The sequence below is a fragment of the Macrobrachium rosenbergii genome, chromosome 2 (assembly GCF_040412425.1).
Source record: "Macrobrachium rosenbergii isolate ZJJX-2024 chromosome 2, ASM4041242v1, whole genome shotgun sequence".
NCBI lineage: Eukaryota > Metazoa > Arthropoda > Malacostraca > Decapoda > Palaemonidae > Macrobrachium > Macrobrachium rosenbergii.
The window spans coordinates 52871771-52896609 of record NC_089742.1 but is presented as its reverse complement, the minus strand read 5'-3'; the positions used below and the strand labels follow the sequence as shown (position 1 = coordinate 52896609).

General features: G+C 35.6%; 1 protein-coding gene and 1 long non-coding RNA gene across 4 annotated transcripts in view; one reads left to right on the top strand and one right to left on the bottom strand.

Annotated features, from left to right (window-relative positions):
- The window catches only part of acj6 (abnormal chemosensory protein 6), a 178055-nt gene extending 166901 nt beyond the window's left edge, over window positions 1–11154 (top strand). For 2 of the 3 annotated variants that reach the window (XM_067118126.1, XM_067118117.1), the window contains 4 exons: window positions 1326–1510; window positions 6464–6625; window positions 8960–9107; window positions 10734–11154. In XM_067118126.1, the coding sequence (XP_066974227.1) occupies window positions 1326–1510; window positions 6464–6625; window positions 8960–9107; window positions 10734–11009 (771 nt within the window). In that variant the 3' untranslated portion in view covers window positions 11010–11154. The remainder of the gene's footprint in view (window positions 1–1325; window positions 1511–6463; window positions 6626–8959; window positions 9108–10733) is intronic. The other variant, XM_067118125.1, reaches the window with a different exon arrangement.
- The window catches only part of LOC136846901 (uncharacterized), a 428530-nt gene that overhangs the window by 378806 nt on the left and 24885 nt on the right, over window positions 1–24839 (bottom strand). The gene's annotated exons all lie outside the window — the stretch shown is intronic.

The following is a 24839-nucleotide window of genomic DNA, read 5'->3' as shown; positions in this document are numbered from 1 at the left end:
TAAATATATTAACTGACCTTCATAAAAACCCTCTCTCTCAATATATATATTATTGACCTTCACATAAACCCTCCACTCAATATATTAACTGACCTTCATATAAACCTCTCTGTCAATAAATATATTGACTAACCTTCATATAAATCTTCTCTCTCAATATATATATTAACTGACCTTCATATAAACACCCCCCTCTCTCAATAAATATATTAACTGATCTTCATACAAAACTTCTCTCTCAATAAATATATTAACTTACCTTCATATAAACAATCCACTCAATAAATATATTAACTGACCTTCATATAAACTCTCTCTCTCAATAAATATATCAACTACCTTCACATAAACCCTCTCTCTCAATAAATATATTAACTGACCTTCATATAAACCCTCTCTCTCAATAAATATACTAACTGACCTTCATATAAACCCTCTCTTTCAATAAATATATTAACTGACCTCATATGAACACCCCCCTCTCAATAAATATATTAAATGACCTTCATATAAACCCTTTCTCTCAAATATATTAACTGACCTTCATATAAACCCTCTCTCTCAATAAATATACCAACTGACCTTCATATAAACTCTCTCTTTCAATAAATATATTAACTGACCTTCATACAAACCCTCTCTCTCAATAAATATATTAAATGACCTTCATATAAACCCTCTCTCTCAATAAATATATTAACTGACCTTCATATAAACCTTCTCTCAATAAATATATTAACTGACCTTCATATAAACCTTCTCTCTCAATAAATATATTAACTGACCTTCATATAAACCCTCTCTTTCAATAAATATACTAACTGACCTCCATATAAACCTTCTCTTAATAAATATACTAATTGACTTTCATATAAACCCTCTCACTCAATAAATATATTAACTGACCTTCATAGAAACCCTCTCACTCAAAAAATATATTAACTGACCTTCATAGAAACCTTCTCTCAAATATATTAACTGACCTTCATATAAACCCTCTCTCTCAATAAATATATTAATTGACCTTCATATAAACCCTCTCGCTCAATAAATATATTAACTGACCTTCATAGAAACCTTCTCTCTCAATATATTAATTGACCTTCATATCAAATTACCTCGCATTACGTACATAAACTGACCTACATATAAGCCCTCTCTCTCAACAAATATATAAACTGACCTTCATATAAACCCTCTCTCAATAAATACAGTAACTGACCTTCATATAAACCCTTTCTCTCAACAAATATACTAACTGACCTTCATATAACCCTCACCTCGCATTACGTACATTAACTGACCTTCCTGTCCTTCATTTTCAGATGGGTCACCACAGCATGGACGGGTTAGAGATGATGGACCCCATCTCCTCGTCCTCCATGACCACCCTCACCCCCATGAGCGATGGGAGCTCCATGCACCAGCTCCATGGAGCCGTCTATACCCACAGCCCCATGAACACCATGATGCCCCACCATGGGCTCACGCATCCACACATGCCCCTAACGTAAGTATTGGAGTTTTTAGGTCGATGAATGTAAGAAATTTTGAGAAGGTAGGATAAATCGAGTGACCTTGAATTAATTATCCTTATTCTTTTATAAATCTAAAATTGTACATGTCTGTACTTGGGTATGTACAAAGCAAATAATAATAATAATAATAATAAAAAAATAATAATAATAATAATAATAATAATAATAATAATAATAATAATAATAATTACTATTATTATTATTATTATTATTATTTTTCAGATTAATTTCTTACCTTATGAATTATTATTATTATTATTATTATTATTATTATTATTATTATTATTATTATTATTATTATTATTATTATTATTATTATTATTCAGAAGATTAACCTCTGTTCACATGCAACAAGCCTACAGGGACCTTCGACTTGAAATTCAAGCTTCCAAAGAATAAGGTGTTCATTTGAAAGAAGTTACGGAACAAAATAGGAAATACAAAAAGAGACAAATGATTAGAAAAAGAAAAAAACATAGGTTAACAAATTAATAGATAAATATATAAAAATATCAACAAATATAAATAAAACACTTGATATCAGTTACAGTATCAAGAAGAATGCTGCCAGCACTTAAAACGCTTTCTTTCTCAGTACCGCGAATGGCAATTGTCTACAAACATATTTCAAGGCAGAATACTTCCAAAGCTTTCTACTTACGCGTACCGAATATTGCAATTATAAGATATCTGTGAATCAGTTAAGTCAAATGAAAATTTATTAATGTCATGGAAACAGAAATTGAAATGTTTACCAATAACCAAAACGTAATTGCCAATTTAAGAGCTCTAATCTCTCAGGCGGAATTTTCCTGCCCTAAATGTCATTTTTCAGTAATATTGTCATTTTTGCTAAGAGAAAACCCCGGTGTCCGTCGTATTAACTGCACGAAAAGAGAGAGAGAGAGAGAGAGAGAGAGAGAGAGAGAGAGAAACCTGCAAGAAATCGTGTAGCAGTTATCTGGGGATTTTTGAGAAAGCTGCTTTTATGAGGGCTTATAGACGCATTTGCTAATATGCTGTTACGGACCAATCGCGTCCGTTTATTTTCTACGTTTTTTAGTTTTCTGTAAAAGAAATCTATTGTGCCGGCTTTGTCTGTCCGTCCGCACTTTTTCTGTCCGCCCTCAGATCTTAAAAGCTATTGAAGCTACAAGGCTGCAAATTCGTATGTTGATCATCCACCCTCCAATCATCAAACATACCAAATTGCAGCCTTCAAAACTTAGTAGTTTTTATTTTATTTAAGAATAAAGTTAGCCATAATCGTGCGTCTGGCGACGATACAATACAGGCCACCACCGAGCCGTGGTTAAAGTTTCACGGGCCGCAGCTCACACAGCATTATACCTAGACCACCCACAGATAGATCTATTTGCGGCGGCCTTGATTATACGCTGTACAGAAAACTCGATTGCGCCGAAGAAACTTAGGAGCTTTTTTTTTTTTTTTTTTTTATTTAATAACCGGCGCTCCCTTTTAACCAGGACGTTAACCTTTCTTCTTATAACCGTCTGGCACATGTGGGGAAAAATGACTCGCTCAAGGATGCGCGATTCTGAAGATTTAAAACTGACGAGCTGTTTGGCCTTTCTGTGAGTCTTTAAAAAATGTTCTCTTACATTTGCTCGAAAAATTCTGTACTCTCTCTTCTCCTTCGCTTTTCCCTCGTGTATGAAGGAGCGTGGCAATACTGGATATGTATATGTATACATATATATATAATAATATATATTATTATTATGTTATACTAAATTTCTGAGGACTCTCTACCAGCCAAATACCATTGAAACAGCTGTTGTTTTTAATAACACTGCTATATATATATATATATATATATATATATATATATATATATATATATATATATATATATATATATATATATATATATATATATATATATATATATATATATATATGTTATAAATGTATTATACATATATATATTATATGTATATATAGTATTGCAGTGCTCATATATATATATATATATATATATATATATATATATATATATATATATATATATATATACATAGCATTGTAGTGCTCCTTCATACATATAGGAAAAAGATAGAAAAAAGAAAAGTTCAGAATTTTTCAGAATAAAGTTTAAAGAACATGAAATGTCTTGTATACATACATTATACATATATATATATATATATATATATATATATATATATATATATATATTCCGGAAATGAATTTGAATACAAAGTAGAAACTATTGTCTTCTGAAAAGAAAAATAACCAAACAATGACTTATAAGCAAAAAAGTGCACACGAACCGACCCCACAACAGAAAGAACTTTCGCAGAGTAACCGAAATAAAAATTCTCCATAGTCATACTCGTGCAATAATATCCTTTAATACATAAATGTAAAAGGGGAATCATATACAACAGTTGGTAAAAGTCGCTCATGAAATGCGAGTTATTGCAAGTCATTTGCCACAAGTTATAAGTCAATGAGACTTGTCGCATACTGTGGCGTTAGGCTTTCATAAAGGAATATCAAGAAAAGGTGAAGAGTTAAGCAAGAGTTGGTAATATTTCCCAAACATAACTTCATACCAATTTGGAACCTATTAGAGCCTCACAACTTTCCGCAATTAGAGAGCAATGGAAATCACTTGGCGAAGTGTCCCTAACATGTTTATAACATGTTAACTTAAAATATATCTATAGACATATTGATATATTTTCAAATGTATTTACATAGATATATTTTAAAATATATGTAAATGTCTACCCACCTTACGCTTCAGACACTCGGCTGTGGTCACCCGTCATACCGTTATGGCCTACGAAAACAAAGTGATTTGTAACGCTAAAATGTTGGATAAAGCGGGTTTTAGAAGGTACTAACAATGACATTATTATTAATGTTATTATTGACCAGTAGACTGGTCTTGTCAATACAGACCTAATGAATGGTGAATAAAGTTATTGACCACCTTTGGGCGATTACCTTGTGAAATAAATTTGGATTAAATACTTTCATACTTTCTCTCTCTCTCTCTCTCTCTCTCTCTCTCTCTCTCAGATATCTCTACAGATATCCAAACCAAAAGAACTTCCAACTTGGCTAACTGATATGTTGATAGCACAACAGAGAAATAAAATAATCGTAAAACTTAAAGTAAACATTAAACAATGAGGTAACATTAACACCGCAATACATCGTTAGAAGAATGCGTGGTTTAATCTGTCCCAATTTGTATAATTTCGATTTTCGGCAAAAAAAAAAAGTAAAAAATGCGCCGAAGTTTCTTCGACGCAATCGAGACTTCTGTACAGCCGCTACAGCGTATAATCAAGGCCACCGAAAATAGATCTATCTTTCGGTGGTCTCGCTATAATGGTGTATGAGCCGCGGCCCATGAAACTTTTTCCACGGCAGGTGATGGTCTATCCTATATCGTTGCCAGATGCACGATTACGGCTAACTTTAACCTTCAATAAAATAAAAACTGCGGAGGCTAGAGGGCTGCAATTTGGTATGTTTGATGATTGGAGGGTGGATGCTCAACATACAAATTTGCAGCCATATAACCTCAGTGGTTTTTAAGGTCTGAGGGCGGACAGAAAAAGTGCGGACAGAACAAAGTGCGGACGAACAGACAAAGCCAGCACAATAGTTTTCTTTTACAGAAAGCTAAAAACGGAAAAAATGTGGGTGCATACGTACGAAATCTGTTATTCTCAAAATGTCCTCCTCCTCCTCCTCCTCCTCCCCCTCCTACTACTACTGCTGCTACTACTACTACTGCTAGTAGTAGTAGTAGTAGTAGTAGTAGTAGTAGTAGTGGTAATTATAAGAGAAAAAGACCCATTAATTGGAAATTTGTTCCTATCTTCTGCTTGACACATTCACATTGTTGCAGATGTGTTACGGTTGAACTATTAAGAAAATACTGCTCTTGTACTACAACAGCTATTGCTGTCATCTTCAGTGTCCTTGTGGTATAATAATAATAATAATAATAATAATAATAATAATAATAATAATAATAATAATAATAATAATAATAATAATAATAATAATACTGAAGGAGTTAATCTTTAGAGTAGTGTTATTAAAAACAACAGCTGTTTCAATGGTATTTAGCAGATCGAGAGTCCCTTGTGAAATTTATTATTATTATTATTATCATTATTATTATTATTATTATTATTATTATTATTATTATTATTATATAATAATAATAATAATAATAATAATAATAATAATAATAATAATAATAATAATAATAATAATAATAATAATAATAATAATAATATAGCTGTTTCCACGGCATTTAATTTGTACAGAGTCTTCTCTATTCGTCTTACACTCCTCTTTTCATCAGCATGTAGTTGGTATATCAAGTTTCCTACGCACATATAGAAATTTCTGATACCTTACGTTTATTTCCTCTAACGCGTCCACCGCAAACTATATAGAAGACTCTATACAAATTAAATGCCGTGGAAACAGCTATAATTTTCAACGCCACTGCCCTCAGGGAAGGTCTCCTCCCCAATAATAATAATAATAATAATAATAATAATAATAATAATAATAATAATTAAAAATACTCACAGTAGCACGAGTCCTGAAATGGAGAAACAAATCCACGGTTATTTACGGGTACGTATATTCAAAATAAATCTCTACAGAGAGCTTTCGGGAATCTTTTCGATTCCCCTCTTCAATAGAACAGATTCCCGAAGCTCTCTGTGGAGATTTATTTCTAAATTTACGTACCCATACATAACGGTGGATTTGTTTCGCCAATAATAATAATAATAATAATAATAATAATAATAATAATAATAATAATTATAATAATAATACGGCACTTAGTCACATGACTCTCCAGCCCTTCCCGAGACCCCAAACCTGTTTAAAACCTGACATTCCTTCTCCCCGAACAGTATGCATGACACAGACACGGACCCCCGGGAGTTGGAAGCCTTCGCCGAGCGCTTCAAGCAACGGCGCATCAAACTAGGCGTGACGCAAGCGGACGTCGGGAAGGCGTTGGCAAACCTCAAGTTGCCCGGCGTAGGGGCGCTCTCACAGTCCACCATCTGCAGGTGAGTTTACGCCCTGGGCATGAAGTGATTTCTTTGGCACCGGAGAGTGCCAACCTTTGACTTTCGCGACTTTGTTTTCATTGATGGTTTGCAAACGAAAGATGATTAGCGATACGTTTTGCAATTGTTTTATGCTTTTCAGATGATGAACAACAATTAATGGTTTCGTTTATAGGTGATATAATACGGCGTCTGCTACAGATGTGTAGAATACTAAATTTGATACTTGAACTAAAGCACCGTTTACAGGTATGGTGCGATTCAACTAAATATTCGCAATAAGCACATATATAAAAGGAGGGAATCATGGGAATAATTACAGTACCATTATAATTTGAATACAGGATTGGTGATGCACCTGATTAAATCAAAAAGACGTTGTCGGATATAGCCTGCATGGCGTTTTAAAGAATACAAATTACGTTATGACTATGTTACAGAAACATCGAAATGAAATCTACAATAGAAGGAAATCATGGGAATAATTACAGTACCCTTGTAATTTGAATACAGGACTGGTGATGCACCTGATTAAATGAAAAAGACATTTTCGTATATACATGGCGTTTAGGAGAATACAAAATACATTACGAATATGTTACAGAAACATCAAAATGAAATTTAAGTGATTTGAAGTAACCAGCAAAATCGCATGTAACCTTTCAAACGGAAAAACTGGAAACCATAATTTGAACTGAAATTACACCGGTCTGAGCTGGAAACATGGAATAATACTCTTCCAGTGTTACACAGAGACAAGGGCGTGCCAATTTTCTCGCTGGATAACGGACCTTAAAATGTTTACAATTCAGTAATTAAAATAGCTGAAATTTTTACATTTCAGTTATTAAAACGGTTGAAATGTTTACATTTCAGTTATTATAATAGCTGAAATATTTACATTTCACTTATTATAATAGCTGAAATGTTTACATTTCAGTTATCAAAATAGCTGAGATGTTTACATCTCAGTTATCAAAATAGCTGAGATGTTTACATTTCAGTTATCAAAATAGCTGAAATGTTTATATTTCAGTCACTGAAATAGCTGCAACTTGCAGAAGAGCAGTCTCGATTATATTTCGAATGAACCTTGTAAGCACTACACTGTTGACAAATGGAAAGCGAACTCATATCACGTTTCTGGAAAGCGTAACAAAAGATGCCGAAGTTAAAACTTCAAAATTTTACGATGCACAAAATATTATGTTGTCGCTTCCGCCATATAAATCTGAGATTAAACATTTTCGACCGATTTTAATTACTAGAAATATGAGGGTTGATTTCGTTCATACTTCAGATTAAGGCCACATTACGTTAATCATGATGTCTTCAGTTAATATATTTGTTGGAAGCTGAAATAAACAAATTATATTCAGGGAATATATTTGTAGAAGCAGAAATAAAAAAAATTATATTCAGGGAATATGTTTGTTCGAAGCTGAGATAAAAAAAATTATATTCAGGGAATATGTCTGTTAGAAGCTGAGATAAAAAAAAAAATATATTCAGGGAATATGTTTGTTAGAAGCTGAAATAAAAAAATTGTATTCAGGGAATATATTTGTTAGAAGCTGAAATAAAAAAAATTTTATTCAGTTAATATATTTGTTGGAAGGTGAAATAAAAAAATAAAGTCATAAAAAAAATTTCAGGTTAAAGAACACGACAGAGGGAAGACATTGACTGAAATGGATAATAAGCATAAAAACTGAACTCTTGAATATATACAAATACCCTAAATTAATGCAATAATATTATGCAAATAAAACCTGATTCCCAGAACCGACCATTACAATTTTTGAAGCCTTAACAACCGAGTCTGAATTTCTAAAATGTGATAAAGGAAGAGCTACCGGATTAATTTATTATTATGAAATGTATAGTAGGAAACCGACTCTAAATACAAAATTTATTATAAACATGATAGATAAAAGCGAAATCAAAATACTCTGTCTAAATGCCACGCTTCATTTTTCACTGAGCTGTAGTTCTACATCAACAGAGTTAGAAATTTACCAATTAGCTTTTAACTCTAATTCAGAAGGGAATTTTAATAAAGATATCAGCACATTAAGTAAATATATCTTAGGAAATATATTTTGCACTGTACACGTTTTCAAAGAACTGTATTATGACATGAATCAAAATGACAGGAAAGACATCAATATAATTAACAAATATCTCTTAGGAAATTTATTTTGAACTGAATATAAGTTTTCAAGCAAAGGATAATAAAGATGTGTTCAAAACGACAGGAAAAATGTATAAAAATAACGAATAAAAATTTATAAAAATTAAAATTTCATCCACTGCTTTCATTTTCTGGAACAGATTCGAGTCGCTGACTTTATCGCACAACAACATGATTGCGCTGAAGCCCGTGCTGCAAGCCTGGTTGGAGGAAGCCGAAGCCCAAGCCAAGAACAAGCGACGAGATCCGGACGCCCCCTCAGTCCTCCCTATGGGCGAGGTAGATGATGTGAGGATATGAGGCCGGCACTTCTCAGGATTAGGCCATATCCTTTAGAACATGTGATGAAGTCCTTTCGTTGAACCCGGGATCACGGCACTCATTCTGTCAGCATTTTTTTTTTTAATGCGTCAAACTACAAAATACAAATACAGAAGTCATGCTGTATTTTTTTATCTGTATTAGATCAGTAACTCAAGTTTATCCTCTGTAACCCCCAACCTCATAAACTATTCTCAAATTCCTCAAAGTAAAAAAATAATTAAAAATAAAATTTTAAAAAATATTGCGGGTCATCATCATCTTTTGTCTGAAAAATCAATCACGACATCAAAATGTCTTTGTTGAATTCTTCATCCTTGCGATTACTTGGGAATCTTACAATTTTTTCTTCGGTTAAAAAAAAAAAAAAGAAATCCTACTTCGAAATTTATTCATTCTGCTTTAAAAGGATTTCGGCGAATGTGAACCCTATTCAGGAATGAGTTTATGAGGTTTTGCACTCAGCCCACTTGACGGAATTGACAAAATGAGTGAAAGGTGAGGAAGGGTTTCGCGAGGACCTTGAACTGCTATTTTGACCCTTCGGGAGCAATGAAATAGAGTTGCTTCTCCCTTGGCGACACATCTCTGAGCATATCCAAGAACAATGTTCAGTGATCGTTGTTGCAGCCACCTCCGTAACCACCGGAAGACCACACCCACCCCTCCACCCACCCACCCACTAACCCCACACACACCTCTCTCCACCCCCACCCCCACCACAATCCTAGATGTCCCCTACTCCCGTCACCGTCACTACCACCACCATCCACCTCCATCCAAGAAACCGAATGAAGTAAAAAACAAAATAAATGAAAAGAAAGATGAAGAAAGAAGCTCACACCAGGCGATATACATAAAGGTGTTCATTTTTCCCGGTTGTTAGAGTGAGTATATCCCCCCCCTCATATCCTATTGATTCGGAGATCCAATAAGAGCTCTCACAAAGGACCTGGATGGTGTAAATCTGGCTGCTTTGCCCATTTGGTCTCTCGACCGACCGACGGCTTTTTGTATTATTCACGAACTCCTTCGGTCGAGCAATTGTCAATCGAACTATTTGAGTATCGACTTGGTGGTTATATACACGCACCCGTCCATCCTAGAAGAGCACATTATATACATATACACACACGACCACCCCCCTCCACACCCACACCACACACACACACACACACAAATATCCCTGCAGTTACTTCACTTTGTTATTTATTGGCTGCTGTGTCTCTAGACAAGATCAAGAGTACCTTGCCCCTGGGCAAATAGCGGTTCCCTTCACATGTAGATTGATGGAAACAGCATGAATGTGTAATTGCATGGTTTAAATGGTCTGTGTATGAACTGTTAGGCCTAGATGTACTCACTAACCAACTGCTTCAAGGTTAACCAAACTCTCTCTCTCTCTCTCAGACGAACCCACTCCCGCCCCAACCCCCTATTCAAATAGCAAAGGAAGACACCCAATGCAACCCCTTGAATCTTGATGTCAATGTACCCAATGTTCCTCACCCTGTAGCTTAGAGAACACACACAAAAAGAAGAAGAAGAGGAAGTTTAATGTATTAATCTGTCTCTCGTTGTCTGCCCTTCCAGAAGCGCAAGAGGACGTCCATAGCGGCTCCCGAGAAGAGGTCGCTGGAGGCGTACTTCGCCGTGCAGCCCCGGCCGTCGGGGGAGAAGATCGCGGCCATCGCGGAGAAGCTGGACCTGAAGAAGAACGTGGTGCGGGTGTGGTTCTGCAACCAGAGGCAGAAGCAGAAGAGGATGAAGTTCGCCGCCAGCCAGAAGCAGATGGGCGCCGGCAACGTGCACACCTCCATGAGCTCCATGATGACCTCACCCATGCCGCCCCACACGCCCGTCCCGTAGTGGATGGCCTCCCCTGGTGCCCGTTCGTCCTTAGACCTGCCCTCTCGCTCCGCCCACCACTTCCAACACCAGCAACTTCAGCAGCAGCAGCAGCAGGGGAACCGCCCACCCTCCAATTCAGCCTCCAACGCTTGTCCGCCCACGCCTCGCCCACCATGGACCGATCAGGGCGATGCGGGTGAGCGGTGGGTGACCCCTGGCCCTTCATGGGCATACAGCTACGCCTATGCTGCAGCCCACGCCCACCAGGCCACACGCCAACTGACACAGTGACAGCCTCTTTACATGGACGCCCATGAAATACAAACTGACGGGTGATGATATGAAGGGGCGGAGTTCACATGGCCTTTTCTAGTACTTATAGTGATCATTTATAAGTGCGGGTGAATCAGGGTGTTTGAAACTTCAAAGAATAATAAAAAATATATTTAAAAAGAAAATCATGAATTACTGGTGGTGGTGGTGATCTACAATTCGAGAATTGGGCTCCTCTAAGGATTTGCTCCAAAGGACGCGATGGTGACCAATCCAAGGATTACTCGAGCCTTACCTCGGCCTTCATCGAGGAGCAGCAGCAGCCGTCGGCTCGACCGTCCGCCGACGGCTGACTTTCAGCGCAGAGGTCATCCATTCGTCATTTGGAGGGACACTGGGGGTCGGATATTAACATGTAACTTATACATCTGATCAGTAAATCTGGTCAGAGTGACCATTGTCATGAAAGGAATATATACATATGTATGTATATATATATATGTGTATATATACATATGTATATATATACAGGTATATATATTTGAAGGTCACACTAAGGGATAAGTGGTTTCCAAAACAGTGGCCTTGCACGATTTAGGAAATATCGAATAGTCGTACTTACGATAGAAAAAAATATTGATAAAAAAACATTACCTCAGTCAGCATTTAAGAGATAAATAAAAAAAAAATCTGTTGACGGTGTCTCGTTGTGTGTCACCCGAGTGTGACAGAGAGCCCAGGTGATTTTCATCATCGTATATATAAATTATATATATACCTGAGACTGAACGACGCGATAGATTTGTTCACGTCCTTGAGGGAAAATAAATAATCCAGTGAGGAAAATATGCTAAACGTAAACAGACACTCATAAGGGGAAACCGATTGAATGTCAGGACACTTTGTACAAAATTAGTTTAAGTCTCCTCCTTAAATTATTGCATATCATTTTTCGAGTAAGGATCTGTCAAATGTTTCTCTCTCTCTCTCTCTCTCTCTCTCTCTCTCTCTCTCTCTCTCTCTCTCTCCAGTGATATTACGCGAAACACTGTGTTTATTGGTCGTGTCGGTCAGTAATATGGCCGGCTTTTTGCACGGGTGCGCCAGTGGTGACGCAACTGATAGATAGATTTTTACGAAGCTTTGTAAGCGTCGATGATTAGTGACGAGAAGCAAAGGCTGATATTTTCCACTGTCCTTTCGATTAGATCGACACGAGTTTGTTTTTGTGTTTTTTTTTTTTTCGAGGAGAGGGGGGGCGTTTCTCCCCGTTGGCGGAAAAATGAAAATGAAACATGAGACTTCAAGAGAGCTTTGTTCTAATTTACCAAAGACATGTACATAGTAATATATTTACTTGTATCATACTATCGGAGTATAGTAAAAAAAAAAAAACTTAAAAAAAAACTTATTTTGCACTTTTGCGTGCAACCCAAAGCTCAAGGATTTTGTGACCTAGTCGTAGGTAGTTCGTAGTTTTATTTTTTCTTTTTTTCTTTGTTTACTCACGTGTTACCTATGCTGTCTGTTGTCAACAGGAGGAACGAAGCCTCTGTCACGTCGCTAAAACTTCCTCAACCAGGAATAATCTCACCAATACATATCATTCAGGTAGAGTCTTATAGAGATTATATAATATAGGTCGAGAAAAAAGTTTGGATTTTTTCCGAGACTAGACATATTTTTTTAAAAATATAGTGTCATTTTTTTCCAAGAACGACTGACCTCCCGGTTCACAAACAAGCAGAGGAGCCAATATCCATCCTGATTGGCCAATCTTACTGCATGACGATGCCGCTATTGGTGGCTTGACATCCTCCGTTCTCCGGCCTTGGCCTCGTCGTCACGATACGCGATGACCCCTCGTTAAGCGGAGCCAAACTGTTCGTCTGATCCACTCTGGGGGTTTAGCGAAGCCTTTTCACTTCCGGCGAGAAAGTCCAGGGCCGAGTCATGCGAGATGCCGAACGAAAAAGTCGGCGTCGTCGTGATCATCGAAACTCTTAGTACTTGGGGGAGTGCACGTGTTCGGACAAGTGTGGTCAATAGCGTCCAAGATTGGATGGCGGGTGTGCAGAGAGGTCCAGTCTTAAGAGAAACTTCTTCACTCCGCTACCAGCGGTAATCCACGTTCATTGCTTTCTCTCTCTCTCTCTCTCTCTCTCTCTCTCTCTCTCTCAAAATCTTCTCAGTCCGCTTAAAAAAAATCTACCGTGTTACCGAAATAAGGCCAAACCTTCCGAATGCGAAAAGGGACTTTCCGAGCGATGGACAATATAATAAATGATAATAAATCTAGTCAGCCTTTATCACAGTTTATAATAACAGATCATCCCATCGAAACGCACAATTAATTCTCAATTCTGCTTAAGGACACACTCTCTCTCTCTCTCCCTCTCTCTCTCTCCGTTCTAGTCATAAATCCGAGTCACGTCAGCTGCGAAGTTAAATAAAATAAAGACGACCAAATCTAGTCGTAACAAAGTACGGCTTCCGATGGCTTGTTTCTGTCCGTCAATGATTAACCTGGATATTTTTTTTTTTAATTCCTACTTCGACGATCGAAGAAACTTAGGAAAACAGGAAACAAAAACAGCCATGTAAAAAAAAAAAAAAAGACATACTAGGTCGAAAAAAAACCTCTTTTCTTAGCCACAGATTTTTCTAGTCACTTCCGTGTATAAAATAAAAAATAATAATAATAATAATAAAACGAGCTTTAATTCACATTCATAAATGATTTAACCAACGATGATGTATCGACCGTTCTCAGACAATGCGAAAGTCGCTTTCGAGAGGGTGACGGATGTGATGGAATTTGATAGGAGAGAATATGAAAAATCCGCTTTGAAAAAGTTCATTGTAATTCGCGCGAGATGCTGCCCAGAAACTGTCGTTATTGTAGTTCGGCGAATTAGACCTCGGGTTCAAGAAAATATTTCTCCCGCTTTTGTGTTTATCCTTCCTATGATTCACTTTTCTCTGTTTCCTTATCTCCTTCATTTTCTATGATTCACTCCTCCATTTCCCTATCTCTTTCATCCTCTAAGATTCACTTGTCTATTTCCTTACCTCTTTCTCTGTTTTCTGATCTCTTTCATTCTCTATGGTTCACTTCTCTGTTTCCACTTCTCTTTCTCTATGAATCACTTATTTACCTCCTTATCTCTTTCGTTTTCTATGATTCACTTCTCTGTTTCCTTATCTCTTTCATTCCCTGTGATTCTCTTCTCTATTTCCTTATCTATTTCATCCTCTAAGATTCACTTGTCTACTTCCTTATCTCTTTCATTCTCTATGAGTCACTTCTCTACTTCCTTATATCTGTCATTCTCTATGATTCACTTTTCCACTTTCTTATCTCTTTCATTCTCTATGATTCACTTGTCTACTTCCTTATCTCTTTCATTCTCTATGATTCACTTACTTCCTTATCTCTTTCATCCTCTAAGGTTCACTTGTCTCCTTCCTTATTCTCTTTCATCCTCCAAGATACATGCATTTAATGTCTCTTCAGAAATCACACCAAGAAACAGAAGACACACTGGTTTGTTACAAAAATGACTGGTGGAACATAGAATCCTATTAGCAGTCACACACAAAATGAATTTCCTGCGCATTTTTCTCAAACCGATATTCATTTAGCTGCAGGCCTAAGGTCTCTGAAAAATCTTTGATCAAACCCTTCACATTCACATTATTATGGTAATTACAATAACTCCTAACGTCAGAATCGGAACTCATATATCCAGTTTTTATCACTGTCTTACGCCATAGCATTAAGAGAATTAACACATACATATCATCAGTTACTTGATACAATTTAACCATAAAGAAATATTATTCAACATAAAGAAATCAGTTTGGCTGCGTGGAAAAGGTCACAAATAACACGAAGGAATCTTCTAAAAACTACTTAGCAACCGGAAATCCATACTTTATCGTGTTTTTAGGTAAAGTCCCGATGACTGATGAGTCATGTACAATACCACAACTTGATTTTGGTGCATAATGCAATCTGGCAAAAATACAACTAAGAACGAATGAGATTATTTACTGTGACGTCATGCACTAGCACCAGAAATATTTCTTAAATTTATTCGTAACAAGAACAAAGGAATTTTTCTGTTGAAAAGGAAAAATTGGGCTTATAAACGATTCCAACTATGATTCCTATATTTCTGAAACACGTCATTTTTCAAGATCATGAAATGAGGAGAAAAAATTATAGCTCCAGTCAACATAACTAACTTAATGTACATATCAATATAGGAGCCATGAATTACACATGCATACATACATACAGACATGCATACATAAATTCATAAATACATGTATTTATGCATGTTTATATAGATATAGATATATATATACACACACACACACATATATATATAAACAAAATTTGTGTGTGGTTGATTTAACATAGAAATTACAAAATTGGACCAGAAAACCCCTACCTAAAAATAATTATGAATATTTACCCGTGAAATTTTTGTTTGAAAAAACCAACTACATTATACCGATAATCTAAGGATTAAAACGGAGTTTTGCTGGTATAATCCAATACTAAATGCATTATTTTTCCACTGATCTGTAAACGCATATCCAGGCATAATTCATGTTCAGTGCGCGTGTAGATATGTGTATTAAGTATACATATACATGCACATGCGCATGAAAGGTTAAACTACTATATCATGCATAAACATACGCGTAGACGGACAACACATATACACACTCATACATGAACTAATCTCAAACCATATAGTTATTTGTTTTATATCTTCTACCATATTTATCTTCTCTTTCCGTATCTCTTCTCTTCTTCCCTCTTTTACTTCCTTTTTTTATCTTGGCCCAAGTTCATCATTTAAACCTTTTCACGAAGGGACATCGCTAATTGCAATAACGAAAGTAGTTTATCGTAGAGAACCTCATATATCGCACAACGGACTGCGCATGCGCCGTCCCTCTTCCACTCCCGTTCTAAAAGAGGTTGCGTATACCCTCAGGTTTGCCACAACAGAAAAGAAAATCGGATAATGAAAATCACACGATGTACAAGGAATGAAATCGAATAACAAATGAAAATATTATAACGGTGATATAGTAATATAATAATAATAATTGAAAAAAAAATAATGATGATAATGTTAAACGAACATTGGTCAGAGAAGCATGGTCTCAATAAACGGCATTTTAGTCCCACGTTTGTATAAAGATTTCTAGATCATTATGTCTCTGAGTTACAAAGCTCAATTATGGATCTTTTTATGTGTAACTAACGAGGTGTACGAAAACTGGGGAAGGGAGCCGCGTTCAACTTTCTCTCGCCGAGCCCGAGGGGGAACCCGCCGTTCGCTGCCTGTTCTGTCCGACGTCACTCAGTGACACTGAAGTTTCTTTTCACGTCGAATGTCTGTCTGTCTGTCTGTCTGTCTGTCCGTCTGTCGTACTCTTCGACTCCGTGCAATTCCGTTCATCGTTTGCGAATCGCCTACCGGGGATTTGCTTCGCCGAGCAATACTTAAGACTTCAGGGATATCGGACAGCGAACGGAGTTCCGTCGTCGCCCTGGAAATAAGCGATATGAACGAGCCCTTGGGAAAAGGAGGAGGAGGAGGAGGAGAAGAATGAGGAGGATGTTTGTCGCGTCTTCGCATGTGCGCAGTTCTGCAGGCGGTGTTTTTATAAACGTTTTACGTCTTTCCTACGATCATTGTAACGCTGACGTCCTTCGTGAACGTCCGCAGAACACCGCAAAACAGAGAAAAAGAGAGATTACGTACAGACAACGGTCGAGAGCGTGATAAAACAGGCTTCGCGCGGAAGAACTGACGGCAGGTGATGACGGCGAATTGATTGTCCTGCAGAAATGCGTGCGGGCGAGACGGCGGTGACGTCACTCCTGAGACCCAGTAGTTCCATCTCACAATCATCAGTTTATGTGTATAGAAGTAGATGTCCAGGAGTGTCCAACTGCAGAGGGGGTACGCTTTCCTTTCTCCCGAGAGAAGAAGAAATTAGGGAAAATCATGAGAAAAACTCTTTTAAAGCCAAATTCATGCTTATTCCACAGTCAAGGCGGCAGCGGCTATCAAATGCTAACACGAACGTCTGCTGGAATTCTTGTACGAAGCCCGTCGTAATTCGGTCACCTGCATGAACTGACGAACACCGTATGGTGTAGATAGATTTATATGTAATCCTGCTAATACGCTTAACACATGGTCGGAGAAAGCTCACGACGGGAAGACGAAGAGAAAGGAAAAAGGAAAGCGCGCCCTTTCTACCTTAGACACTTCCACTTACGAAAGCTCCGGGCTCAGCAACCAACTTGACTTTTGGGAAAGTTTAGGGATTAAGAAAAGGAAAAATAAAACCTCGATAAAAAAAATCGATATCCACATTAAAGTTTGTTTACATTGGTTATAAACTGAACGTCACTTTGTCAACCCGATTAAATTAATGTCCACACACAGATTTACCGGTATCTTCCCCCACGCACATGCATGAATGCATGAGCGTATTCGTGCATACTCATGCACAGACAATGACTGTATCCTTAGCAAAACGTTTGGAAAAAAAAAATAAGAACACAGGTCAACCTGAACCTATGTTTATCTTTTAGATTATGAACCTCTACTGCCTTTTCATTGCCTTATTATTGTAGGTTCATGATCGGATGCACTTGACCCTGAAATCCCTTGAAATATGCTTTCGAAATCCATTCATTCTTTTGAAGCTCCCGTGCAGCAAGTTTCCATTCGTGAATATATTCGCCAAAGCATCAACATTTTATATATATATATATATATATATATATATATATATATATATACATATATACACACACACATATTACCAGACACGTATTCACAGAGTGAATTCAAGAGTTGATAACATATACAACAAAATTCAATGGAAATGAGCCTGTATTCCACGTAAGACTGACCTCGAAAATAAACTGGTCATAAAATGTTAATAACCTTAAGTCATGAAATGACATTGAAAACCAGAAATTAGGCTGAAGGTGCAAATTGGTTGCTGAGCCGGGGGCTTTCGGCCCCCCGCCCCCTCCCACACACTCGGTGTCATTCTAGAATAACTGATGTTAACCCCACTCAATGCTAATAATAATTATAATATTGATAATGATGATAATCTTGATGATAATAATTTTATTCATTACGATAATACTGATGATAATGATCATCAATAATTAATGATAAAAAAAATCCATATCAGAAAAAAAATACAGATTATTTCTTCAGTTTTTAAGCATCATCATCTGTGTCTATGATATAGATTGTTTATAGCAGGTCAATAAGGAATTGTTGGTTACTAATAAAACTTTTTGTAAATATACGTAAAAAGGACTATTTCATTACCCTCATTCTTGAGTCGAATTCTATAGGACAAGACGTCATTTGCTACAGCTTCGTCTGTAGTAGTTCATAAGTGTAACCGAAAATCTCTACTTTTGACTTAGACGCAAACGTAAATAATTGCAAAAAGAAAAAAACTTTTTTTAAGGAATGAAACTGCAATGAAAAATTCATGTGTATGTATACAACAACCTCGGTGTATTTATGATTTAAGGCGAATGAAAGAAAGCCTGTAGAAATTCAGTATTATTACTACGAAGGAACCTGTGCTGTCATATATATATATATATATATATATATATATATATATATATATAAAATATATATATATATATATGTGGAGTACAAACGCCTTCACAATTTCGTACATTATCATTAGTACAGAAGTTATTTTAAAAACAAATATTTTTCATTCATCAGCAGAACCCCCATGAAAGACTAGTGGGCTAATTATTACCATCTGGAAAAAAATATCCACAAAATAAATAAAGTATTCAGGAAAACAGTTCGCATGCTTAATTATAAACAGTACCAAGTGTACTAACAACTGGATGGTAATATGTGATGTGTAGAGAATCCTTATCAAGCATAACAGCAAATGGTACCCAAAAATGTTTGTGCCGTGAACATATGTTCATCTAAAGAAAAACATCTTTACCGTTGATGCCATAACTATGCAATTACAGTGCTGACCCACGTCACCTAATGACGTGAGTCCATGAAAAAAATATTAATAGAAAGATACGTAATTACATATACTTAAGCATAAATGAATTCCCGGCCTTCTAACCGACCTGAGTTCGAATCCCATTGGGGGCGGAGAATGTTTTTATTCATTTCCCTTCAGATTCCAAGGCATTCAGTGGAAAACTTATGCAAAATGTTAGGTAATATCCACGTTAAGGGCACCGTGGCTGTTACAATATCTAAATACCCAAAATGACATCCAATTTTTCACACGCATTATGAGGCATGAAAAGAATAAATCTGTCAATTCCAGAATGCTCCTCGACAACAAAATCTACAATATTTTATTAAAAATTCCGTGTATCTATCCACCTATATATATATATATATATATATATATAATATATATATATATATATATATATATATACACAACACACACACACACACACACACACATATATATATATATATGTATGTGTACATAAAGAAATAGAGAAGAGTAGTTTAAAATAGTCCCAGACTGTATCTTGCAAAAAAAAAAAATACGCACGTGATATACATAAACGTGAAACCTACAAAAACTTTAGTGACAATAAGTTATGCCAAATGCGGAGATAATCGTAAAACCAACTCGAATTACATTATAGGATTCAAACACTAGCTGACAATAAAATACAATGAATCCTATTTTTTTATAAAATTGCAATACAGAATGTGAATCTATTTATTGACACGTACGTCATGACGAGTACACAATCGTAAAGACACGCTATATTTACATGCAAACACACGCACATATACATGCATTCACAACACATATATAATATATATATATATATATATATATATATATTTATATATATATATATATATATATATATATATATATATATGTATATGTATTTATTATTCACACACACACACACACACACACACATATATATATATATATATATATTATATATATATACAGTATATTTAAATATATATACACATATGTACATACAGATATATATAATTATATTAATAAATAAATAAATATACATGTATACGTAAATATAAATCAACATATATAAACACACTGCTTACAGACTAATATAAACACGTTTCCAAAGCATACAAAACTTAGCGACAATATTGACCAGTGAAGAAAACACCAAGCGGAAACACACACACACACACACACACACACACACACACACACAGATAATATACACAAACATACGGGCGTCAGCTTATCAAGAGATGCATCAGATAAAAGGCTTCCGACCAAATTGCAACAAGACTAATGTATACTGGGCCACTTTGTATCGGTCACATAGGAACGTGCCGGCACGCCCTAAGGCGAGGCCGTGCAAATATGAAAAGGGCACGGATGAGTACGCTCAAAAATCGTACCGTTGAAATATACTGGAAATTATCGTATGCGTTATACGCATAAGTTACTCCAAAGTATTTTGAAGGGTTAAGAAAATTGCATGCATATATATGCATGTGTCACGTCAAAACTTATTGTAGTGGACTGCCTAGTCTGTTACCAGTACGAAGTGTCTGCCCTAAGATGTACAAATGGTCTATGGTTCACTTATACAGCAAGGCAGCGGAGTACCTAGTAAAGGGTTGTGGAACCTTTGCTTGAAGGAAATGCTTCCTAGATGGGCGATGAGTCTTCTTATGCAGCCAATGCTAATCACGTTCTCACTTTTGCAAGTTTCCAGAAAAAAAAATAATGATAATCTCGCCGCCCAGCATGGTGTGAGAGACACCAGATGGCCAGGAACATGTGGCTTGCAGCCCCATAAACGGCACTTCCCTGCAAATCACCATAAATTTTGAGCACTGCTTTGATGTGGGGTAGACAAGAAGAAATGTAGGATAGTTGCTTTGTTTAAGGAAAAGAAGCTGAATGTTTTGGTGCTAAGCGCAACGACGGTGAAGAGGAAGCGTGTGCAGGAATGGAGAAAACAGAGAGAGATTGACTCTGTGGTATCTGAAAGGTGTAAAATTATGAAACATGAAAGGATGGATAAATGGAGTCAAAAAAGTAATAAAAGGACGGGCATAAACGTACAGGAAAAAAAAGAGCGTGTGTGTTAGTTAATAGTGAATAAAGCAGTGTGCGTAACGGGATTCATACCCTGATGGTAAGCCCTCAGTGTAAATGTACATACTACTCCAATTTTGTGATTTTTATAGGGTCATTCACCATTCACTAGTGTAAAAAGTGTGAATGAGTCATTAATCATTGTCTTTTTGCCTTTTCAAAATATAATATATATATATATATATATATATATATATATATATATATATATATATATATATACATATATATATAATTAATATATAATATATATATATATATATATATAATTGATATAATCCACTCACACGTGATTGACATACCATACTTTACCTCAAGGAAATTCGTTGCTATTACTGACCCGGTTCGACTTCACATCTAAAGCCATTTTCAAATATATATATATATAAGTTTTCAAGAAAAGTCGGGAAACTGAAAACAACAGGAAAGAACCACCACACTGCATCAAGCATAAGACAAGAACGAAAATATGAAGCGAATATAGAAAAACATAAATATTACACGGTCCTCTTGACTCCCGAACACTATATTATGTTAGCTGATATTTCCCGAGTAGCCTAACGTGGAGCGGATCTAGAATAATATTCTTAGGTTTAAAGATGATCATATAAAAAGGTTCTGTTGTTGTAGTCTGTGATTACGACAGCGGAATATTCGGTGACTGCCTCGCTGAACTGGCGGGCCCTAATTTGCACTGCTGCCTTTATGTCGTGGTTAAGAAAAACATATGATATAATTGCAAACACTGAAAGACACACTCATACACATTTATATATATATATATATATATATATATATATATATATATATATATATATATATATATATATATATACATGTGTATATACTGTATATATATATATATATATGTAAATATACATAATATATATACATATATATATATATATATATATATATATATATATATATATATATATATATGTCTTATAAAATTAAGTTAATATAATCATATATATTCTTGGCGTATCCTTATCCGTATAAACACACACATATGTGCTACAGACACTCACAGAGCATACGCAAATGTATGAATTTCCTTGCACGTAAACTCTAAACATGAAACTATAACCACATACGTAGACCTGTCAGAGTTTTTGAGTTGCTCAATAAATAAGGACCATGATAAGCCGAGTTTGGAATGCAAAAATGTGGTTTTTAATATAGCCATAAATACCCTTAAAATGAACTTTGAAATATCTTACATAATAGAGCAATGAAGCCCTAAATAACATTGTGAAAAAAAATTTACTATTTGAAAAGATACAAAATACAGATCAAATAAGTGCAAGAAATAAATCAATATTAAATGTTCGTTTTCATTTATACAAGAATGAATAAAATGCGAGATTCCGAGATTCCGAAGTTTACAAATAAGTGCCTTGTGATTTACTAAATCGAATGCAGCAATAAAAGCTATTTGAATTACTCTTCACCCCAAACCACCCACGGATCAACCTACAGAACCAGGAGTAAGTTTACTAGTAAGACGCCTTCCTTACCTCTGTTAGTACTAACCGAAGAGCTGTCGCCATCTAAACCTGCCGTATGTGAAAAGAATTGACCCAAGGCCAAGAGAAAGAGAAGGTCTGCTCACTTCCCCCCAAAATCCCCCATGTGGGCGGAACTTTGTCTACCTCCTTATTGCATCAGCAGATGAATTGCCGTAATGAGCAGGTACCTCTGAGATACGTCATCGCCTACGTAGTTACCAGAAGGTGGAAGGCGACTCCACCCAATTGGGTAGACCTTGTTGTAAAATGGGTCAGAGAATTATTCACAGGTCTGTCTGGGCACACGAAGCATAAGACAAACTCGAGAATGAAAAACAGATATTTTTGTAAACATGACGAGAAAGGGCTAAAAAATATCATATGGCTTTAACTGTCATGTACGAACAGTTCTGTAATAGATGCAAATCGTGTACTGTGTCTTTACTAAGACGAGGAGACTACTGTACATAGGTATATGCATATAAATGTTCGATTTAATTAACAGGTAAACAAATACGGAACTTAATTATTTGTTCAGATGACAGGATCATGTCAATGGAAATATTAGATTTATTCGTAAAATAATAATAATAATAATAATAATAATAATAATAATAATAATAATACCATTTTTTATTTTAAATAAATAGTGAAAATTTAACATGTATGTATGTTCATATATATACATATAATGTATGTATGTATGTGTATATATATATATATATATATATATATATATATATATATATATATATATATATATATATATATATATATAAGGTTTCTATAAAGGCATAAAAACATAGTTATAACATTATGCAACAAAAATAACAAAGCTTGTTTATTAAATATACCAAATTCCATTGATCTGTATAATTCGAGTAATATAAAACCATGCTTTGGCAACTTAAATCATACATGTCACAAACAGACTGACAACAAGTCAAACGATAAGTCGAAAACGAATCTTTAATAAATACGGGAAATCGTAATAAGCACTGGTTAGGAAGATCAACAAGTCGTTGACACGTATTCAACCAGTTTGTGATTTGTGTGCGAAAAGTTGCCGACGAATGTTTAAGACATGTTTTACTGCTGTTTGGGTGCACCTTTCAACACCTGATAGTAAGAGGAACATGCTCCAGAAATGCAATTTAATTACCAATATTATTCATCAAAAGCCCCCCCCCCAAAAAAAAATTTACTAAATAATATGAAAACTCATATGTGAATAAAAAAGGGATTTACTTATTTGAAAAAAAACTCTACACGCTTTCAGATATAATATAAAAAACATTAAATCAGAACAAATACCCCGAAATATTAAGCGAATGTATGAGATATTTTCCAGAGAGCAAAAAAACCGAGGATTTCCATGAAGGATTTTGGAAGTGAATCATTCCGATTAAAAAAAATATGGAATAAACTTTCGATAGATCCGTGCATAAAAAAACCAAAAAACTGAAACGCTGCATTAAATTTCGAAAAGGAAAAATGCAACTTAACCTATATCTATCCAAGTTGTGGACAATATTCCCGAAATCCGGATGGGATCAACAGATACATATTTGGAATGCTGTTACCAATCAATGCCATTTGAAATTCAAAGTCAGGCATAGACCAGAATCTAAATGAGGTTTTAGGTTTTTTTGGGGTTCCGGTGAGGGGAGTGAATCATATAAGTGTGTGATTGTAATAATAATCATATAATAATAACCATACAGAAACAAAAACAAGTAAAAAAATGCGTCGAAGTTTCTTCGGCGCAATCGCGTTTTCTGTACCCCGTATAATCAAGGCCACCGAAAACAGATTTATCTTTCGGTGGTCTCGGTATAATACTGTATAAGCCAAGGCCCATGAAGCTTTAACCAAAGCC